The sequence below is a fragment of the Oncorhynchus masou genome, chromosome 17 (genome assembly GCF_036934945.1).
Source record: "Oncorhynchus masou masou isolate Uvic2021 chromosome 17, UVic_Omas_1.1, whole genome shotgun sequence".
NCBI lineage: Eukaryota > Metazoa > Chordata > Actinopteri > Salmoniformes > Salmonidae > Oncorhynchus > Oncorhynchus masou.
Genome location: NC_088228.1, coordinates 36,901 through 44,352, shown reverse-complemented (window position 1 = coordinate 44,352; position 7,452 = coordinate 36,901). Strand labels below are relative to the sequence as shown.

At 42.0% G+C, this 7,452-nt stretch overlaps 1 protein-coding gene across 3 annotated transcripts in view; it reads left to right on the top strand.

Annotated features, from left to right (window-relative positions):
• Positions 1-1,365: 1,365 nt before the first annotated feature.
• Positions 1,366-7,452, top strand: part of LOC135558284 (deoxynucleoside triphosphate triphosphohydrolase SAMHD1-like) — a 31,950-nt gene continuing 25,863 nt past the window's right edge. Inside the window, exons 1-3 of one of the 3 annotated variants that reach the window (XM_064991999.1) lie at positions 1,366-1,842; positions 6,757-6,823; positions 7,015-7,084. In XM_064991999.1, coding sequence (XP_064848071.1) covers positions 1,659-1,842; positions 6,757-6,823; positions 7,015-7,084 — 321 coding nt within the window. In that variant the 5' untranslated portion in view covers positions 1,366-1,658. The remainder of the gene's footprint in view (positions 1,843-6,756; positions 6,824-7,014; positions 7,085-7,452) is intronic. The other 2 variants (XM_064992000.1, XM_064992001.1) reach the window with 2 other exon arrangements.

Sequence of the window (7,452 nt, the reverse complement as noted above, 5' to 3'; positions counted from 1 at the left end):
TCTCCAGCTGACATGGAGCAAGCCAGCAGATTCAGCTGGAATGGCATTTTGTTGTATGATGAGAGATGGAAATAAATTTGTATATGGTGTGATAATAGAACAGATCCCATAAGTCTCTGAGTTTGTAAACCTAACACTTGTTAGCATTGTTAGTTAATTTATAAATTGGAATTTTTTTGTTGATGTCTTGTTATCATTGTTTGTTCATTTATAAGTAATTTCCAAGTTTATGTAAGTTGAACATTAGGAAGCTATTGTTCCAGGCTGGGGCCTGTTAGATTCTGGTTTAAACTTGAACATTGTTATACTCAGAAGCATAGTATATAAAGGAGTAAAAGAGAGTGGTTTTTACATCAGAAGTTAATGGTATCTGTAGGAGACCGATGCCTGTGAAATTGGGAGATGGGTGGAGATCTTTGGTCAGGTCAGTTTCCCTTAACTAGCTAACGTTAGCTGGCAGGCTCGTTATGTGACGTGTGTGATGTTACACGTTGTTTACCTAGCTAGGTTCATTGTTTACCTAGCTAGCTACATGTCTTAAACTAAAGTGTACAACACCTATTGAATATGGCCGGTGTCAGTAAACATCTGCAAAAAAGCGTAATGAAATTGTTGCCAGCAGAGCTGGTTAGGCAGTGTTCATGTTATCCAGAGGTAAATAAATCATCAGTCAGAGCGTCAAATGTGAGCTCCGAGAGCGAAACGAAATGGGTGGGGCTAAAGCTTAAGAGGTTGTGAACAATGCTGAATGGATGTAGACAAAGAAGTGCTCTTCACTAGATACCAAAACATTCAAAGGTCATTTTATCAAACGTGAGTTTACAAGTTGATCAACTTTCAAAGCAGAATTATCCAATATAAAAACACAATTAAAAAATTTGCTACATAAGACCGAATCCAGGTCGTGAGTCGCAAATGACTCAAATTGAGTAACAATAAATCATTTTGGAGAAATAATATGAATTGGCATATTAGGCATAACACAATTTTACCTTTTAAGATACCAAAATATAGTTTTCGTTATCCTAATTTTGTTTTGTTTTCTGATTGTTTCAGTGTAAGCATTCAACAAGGGCATGAGACGAAGGAATGTGGTGTATCAGTGGAGAAAGTTTTGTGTATATGCTTTGGGGGTGCTCATGGGGCTGGAGATCGGAGGTGTCCGGTGAGAGAAAGGCAGGTTGATGTGGCCAGGGTCAGAGTAGTACAGAAAGTGTCATATGCTGAAGCAGTGAAGAGAGTGGTAGAGGAAGATGGGTACGGGGTGAGGGATCATGATAGGATAAGGAGGCAGAGACCAATAGAGTGGGAGAGTGGAATAAATATGTGCTTCAGTAAAGTGGGTTTCTTAACCATGACTATGAATGCTAACTGTATTGCAAGGTTTTACTGCATAATATTTATTTTAAATGGTAAAATGGGGAGAGTTTAGTGAGGGCTAATAGTTGGCAGGCTCATTTTCCTTTTTCCCAATTTTGTATTAGCGGAAGTTCATGTCGGTAGGCTGTGACTGGCCCCACACTCCAATACAGTAGATGGCAGTGTATGCGCCTTAAAGTTGGCTACGATCCGCCAACCCAATCCCAAAGAAGAAAGTGTGGTTTACTTCGAGAGCGCTGTTTTATTGTGTTACCGGCATTCTTCTATTACCGATCAATATGGATAGGCGAAAGCGCTCCAGAGAAGATTTACCGACTGCGGACAGTGACCATTTCAATACCCCGGAGGAGAGGGTTTATGCCGGGCTGTCGCGGGACGGGGACTTAAGCCAGTGGAGTGTCGAGGACACTTGCAGATACATGCGTCTGGAAGGGCTCGGGAGATGGGAGGAGAAATTCAGAGGTTCGATTGTTGTGAACACTGTTTTGCATGTCTTCACTAACTAGCTACATACACATGATATTTGACTGACCAAGCCAATGTGGCTTGTAACTGTAAACTAAACTGCAGAGAAAGTGGCTGGGTCAGCAGCAGAGGAATTGCTAGCCCACTAGATCAGCTGTTGTTGGCTAAAATCAAATTGTATTAGTCACATGCGCCGAAGACAACAGGTGTAGTAGACCTTACAGTGAAATGCTGAATACAACAGATGTAGTAGACCTTACAGTGAAATGCTGAATACAACAGGTGTAGTAGACCTTACAGTGAAATGCTGAATACAACAGGTGTAGTAGACCTTAGTGAAATGCTGAATACAACAGGTGTAGTAGATTTTACAGTGAAATGCTGAATACAACAGGTGTAGACCTCACAGTGAAATGCTGAATACATCAGGTGTAGTAGACCTTACAGTGAAATGCTGAATACAACAGGTGTAGTCGACCTTACAGTGAAATGCTGAACACAACAGGTGTAGTAGACCTCACAGTGAAATGCTGAATACAACAGGTGTAGGTCTTACAGTGAAATGCTGAATACAACAGGTGTAGTAGATCTTACAGTGAAATGCTGAATACAACAGGTGTAGTAGACCTTACAGTGAAATGCTGAATACAACAGGTGAAGTAGACCTTGCAGTGAAATGCCGAATACAACAGGTGTAGTAGACCTTACAGTGAAATGCTGAATACAACAGGTGTAGTAGATTTTACAGTGAAATGCTGAATACAACAGGCTCTAGACCTCACAGTGAAATGCTGAATACAACAGGTGTAGTAGACTGAAATGTTTACTTACAAGCCCCTAACCGACAGTGCAGTTAAAACATTTGCATAAGAATAAGAGATTTAAGTAACAAGTAATTAAAGAGGAGCCTTAAAAAAACATCAATAAATACAGGGGGGTGCCGGTACAGAGTCAATGTGTGGGGGCACCGGTTAGTTGAGGTAGTATGTACATGTGGGTAGAGTTAAAGTTACTTTGCATAGATGACAATAGAGAGTGGCAGTGGTGCGGGGGGGGGGGGGGCAATGTGAATAGTCTGGGTAGCCATTTGACTAGATGTTCAGGAGTCTTATTGCTTGGGTGTAGAAGCTGTTTAGAAGCCTCTTGGACCTACACTTGGTGCTCTGGTACCTCTTGCCGTGTGGTAGCAGAGAGAACAGTTTATGACTAGGGTGGCTGGAGTCTTTGACCATTTTTAGGGCCTTCCTTTGACACCGCCTGGTATAGAGGTCCTGGCTGGAAGGAAGCTTGGCCCCAGTGATGTACTGGGCTGTTCGCAGTACCCTAAAGACTAATTTACATTGTCCTTTGAACTATAGTACCCTAGCTAGGCTAACTACAGTTGAAGTCGGAAATTTACATACATACATAATTTACAACTTAGGTTGTAGTTTTGGCAAGTCGGTTAAGACATCTACTTTTCTGCATGGCACAAGTAATTTTCCAACAATCGTTCAGAGACAGATTATTTCACTTAATTCACTGTATCACAATTCCAGTGGGTCAGAAGTTTACTTACACTAAGTTGACTGTGCCTTTAAACAGCTTGGAAAATTCCAGAAAACGATGTCATGGCTTTAGAAGTCTCTGATAGGCTAATTGACATCATTTGAGTCAATTGGAGGTGTACCTGTAGATGTATTTCAAGGACTACCTTCAAACTCGGTGCCTCTTTGCTGGACATCATTGGAAAATCAAAAGAAATCAGCCAAGACCTCAGGAAAGAAATTGTAAACCTCCACAAGTCTGGTTCATTCTTGGGAGCAATTTCCAAACACCTGAAGGTACCACGTTCATCTGTCCAAACAATAGTATGGAAGTATAAACACCATGGGACCACGCAGCCATCATACCGCTCAGGATGGAGATGCGTTCTGTCACCTAGAGATGAACCTACTTTGTTGCGAAAAGTGCAAATCAATCCCAGAACAACAGCAAAGGACCTTGTGAAGATGCTGGAGGAAACGACATAACCTGAAAGGCCGCACAGCAAGGAAGAAGCCACTGCTCCTAAACCGCCATAAAAAAAGCCAGACTACAGTTTGCAACTGCACATGGGGACAAAGTTTGTACTTTTTTGAGAAATGTCCTCTGGTCTGGTAAACAAAAATAGAACTGTTTGGTCATAATGACCATCGTTATGTTGGGAGGAAAAGGGGGAAGGCTTGTAAGCGGAAGAACACCATCCCAACCGTGAAGCATGGGGGTGGCAGCATCATGTTGTGGGGGTGCTTTTTTTGACATAGGTCAGGAAGTTAAAGTTTGGTCGCAAATGGGTCTTCCAAATGGACAATGATCCCAAGCATACTTCCAAAGTTGTGGCAAAATGGCTTCAGGACAACAAAGTCAAGGTATTGGAGTGGCCATCACAAAGTCCTGACCTCAATCCTATAGAAAATTTGTGGGCAGAACTGAAAAAGCGTGTGCGAGCAAGGAGGCCTACAAACATGACTCAGTTACTCCAGCTCTGTCAGGAATGGGCCTCAACCCTCAACTTTCTAGCCCGAAGTTCAGTGCGCTATAAACTGTGCCCCAAAAGCATGCTTGTGTGGCAGTGTCGATATCCGCGCTTATAAACCCAGGGTCGTTACACTCAGTGAACTTATCCATTGGACTCCCGAGTGGTGCACGAGTCTAAGGCATTGCATCTCATTGCTAGAGGCGTCACTACAGACCCTGGTTCGATTCCAGGCTGTATGACAACCGGCCAAGATCGGGAGTTCCATAGGGTGGCGCACAATTGGCCCAGCATTGTCAGGGTTCGAGGAGGGTTAGGGGAAGTGTTGATACCTAGTCAGTTGTATAACTGAATGCATTCAACTGAAATGTGTCTTCAGCATTTAAGTGCCATAATCGACATCCACGTCATCGCCGCCCGGAGAACAGTGGGAGAATTCCCTTGCTCAGGGTTATGCCGGCATTGTAAAATAAGAATTTGTTCTTAACTGAACTTCCCTAGTTAAATCAAGGTACATAAAAAAATAGACTAAAAGCCAATTCATGCTTGATCCAAAAATGTGGTCGGAGGCTCCGTATGGAGGGTGTGACACAATTTCGGCGCCTCCAGAGGCCAAATTGCATTGCCATGGAGTTCCCAAATTGTATAACAATACGGAGGGCTCTGTATTGCTCTGCATTTACATGGTTGGTTGATGGTTGTTGGGGGTAAGTACATCCTGTATCAACACAAACCCACTTCCTTGACAACAGCTCCGCGAAGTTGCTGCCAATGCAGAACTTAATAGTTACCGTCGTCCTTCCGTGCACCGTTCTTCACTCTGTCCGTATGCACACACTTGAAACATGGTCCAATCCTTTACAGTTCTTACACCTGCAGTGGTTTGGGGATGAAAGCTCGTACAGTTCTTACACCTGCAGTGGTTTGGGGATGAAAGCTCGTACAGCGTATCTTACATAACCAAACTTCACATGTGAAGGTAGATGCTCTTTATAAAACAACAGGACCGTTAGACTTTCCTCGTTCTCCATTCACCCAGTCAGACTCCAGGCACCAACCACACCAGAAATTCTCTTCAGGTATTAAATCTGAACATCCGGCGTCACCCCTGAGATGACTCCTTTGACGGGCTCTCTACTCCGAAGTTCAAAGCACAAAACTCTTCTTGTCCGAATTATTTTATTAAGGCCCACTGCAATGAATCATAATAAGACCACTCCTTGTCACTCTGACAGTCTTGTCTTTTCCCAGCATACACTTCACCATTTTCAACACCTCAAGTGGGTTTCCCAAATACATCCTTACTCAACAAACGCATCCCAACAAGAAGCGATTCATTACCATTCATAGACGTATCACTCCAATTTTTGACAATTAATTTTTTATTTCAGTTTTCGACTGTCCATTCAGAACATTAATCTTCATCAGCTTCACTCGACATGCTGCTTGATTCGAACTCGGCATTCACTTCCACCATTTTCCCCATCCAACCATCAGACAACAACAGAATAGTCTACCTGTGCTAATTAACCGGAAGACAGACACCACAAACGTGTTGTCACTAAAAAATACTGCCTGCTGCAACTGTGTTAAAACAGTGTACAGTAAGTGTGTATTTTTCAGTTGTGATATTATTTTGATGTGATATGAAAGTATAAGGATTTCTGTTTCTAGAACTGTACCGCAATTGAGAATCGATTTACGTTTAGATGGAGTATTTGGCTGTTTTGGTTTCCAGAGCCAATTCAATCTTTTAAACAGAACATATAAGGACTATAAGCAGGGTGGGAAATTAACACAGCCACCAGCTAAATGTTAGTACATTTTGGCATTGACAGGTAGAATGTCTAATATTTCCATCCACATTGGCAGGTGGTCACAGCGAATTTGTGAGAATATTTTTTATGTGTTTGTCAGCTCTGTAAGATAAGAGTTTCAACATTACAGTGGTAAAAATGGGGTGTGGTACAGCATAGGTTCAAACAATAGAGAGAAATATGGAGACCTTGCCCGCTGGAACACACTCTAATATCCTATCTGTCGTGCTCTTTTCTTTGACATCACTTTTAATCAATTTCAAAATCATTCAATAAGTCTTTTATCATTACAAAATCTGTGCGTGCATTTTCTGTGATTTCTTTATGAATTTTCCACCCTGGTGGACCAAAAAGTACATTTCCCACCTGACCATAAGGAGTACCATTAGGCTCCTTTAATCCATTATTGGGCTAAGTAACCACCCATCCATCCCTCATTACAATCTACCCTCCTTACTTTCTCTCTGGTATCTGTTAGTGCCCAGCATCAAGGTTGTTCCAGCCAAATAACTGATTCTATCTAATGAAGAGGAAGGTTGGTAGACTTGCACACAGGAAAGATGATCTGTCCTTTTTGTTTGGTTTTTCCCCACACAGAGCAACAGATAACAGGAGTGGGGTTACGATACCTTACAGAGACACATCTGGAGAATATGGGCATAGGGTATGTGTGGTGTGGTTTCGGTATGGGGTGTGGTCATTTCGGTGTACCAATCTTCAGTGGTTTGTCAATCTAATGTGCACTTTCTAATTTTGGTGTATTTGTTATGACAGATTTCTCTTAGTCAATTTCTTGAGGATTGTGATGTTCTGATTTTGGTGTCATGATTATGAACGGACTCTCTCTCTCCTCAGGCCTCTTGACACACGGCTGCAGATTCTGCACTGCCTGAGGAAGCTGTGGCAGATTGCAGCAGAGACCAAGGTAAAGCAATAGAGGTTTTAGAGGCCCTCTTGGCTGCAGAGACCAAGTGTTGCTCTTTTAAACTGAATTTTCTGAAATTCTACACATTTTACTATGGGCCATAAATACAATTTTAAAGTTTAAAGCTAGTTTCCAGCTATTCTATGTATTTGTCATTGGGCTGAGAGAAAAGTTGCAGTTTCAAAGTTAATATCCTGCAATTCTACACATTTTGCCATGGGGCTGAGTTAACATTATGCCTTGTTCTTATGCTATCTGAGCGACTCAAATAACAAAATCAATGGAGGCCCCATGACATCTTAGATTCTCCCTGATTTGTCTAGTTTTTATTTTGGTGATTGTTTGTTCTTAAATGTGATCTTATTAAA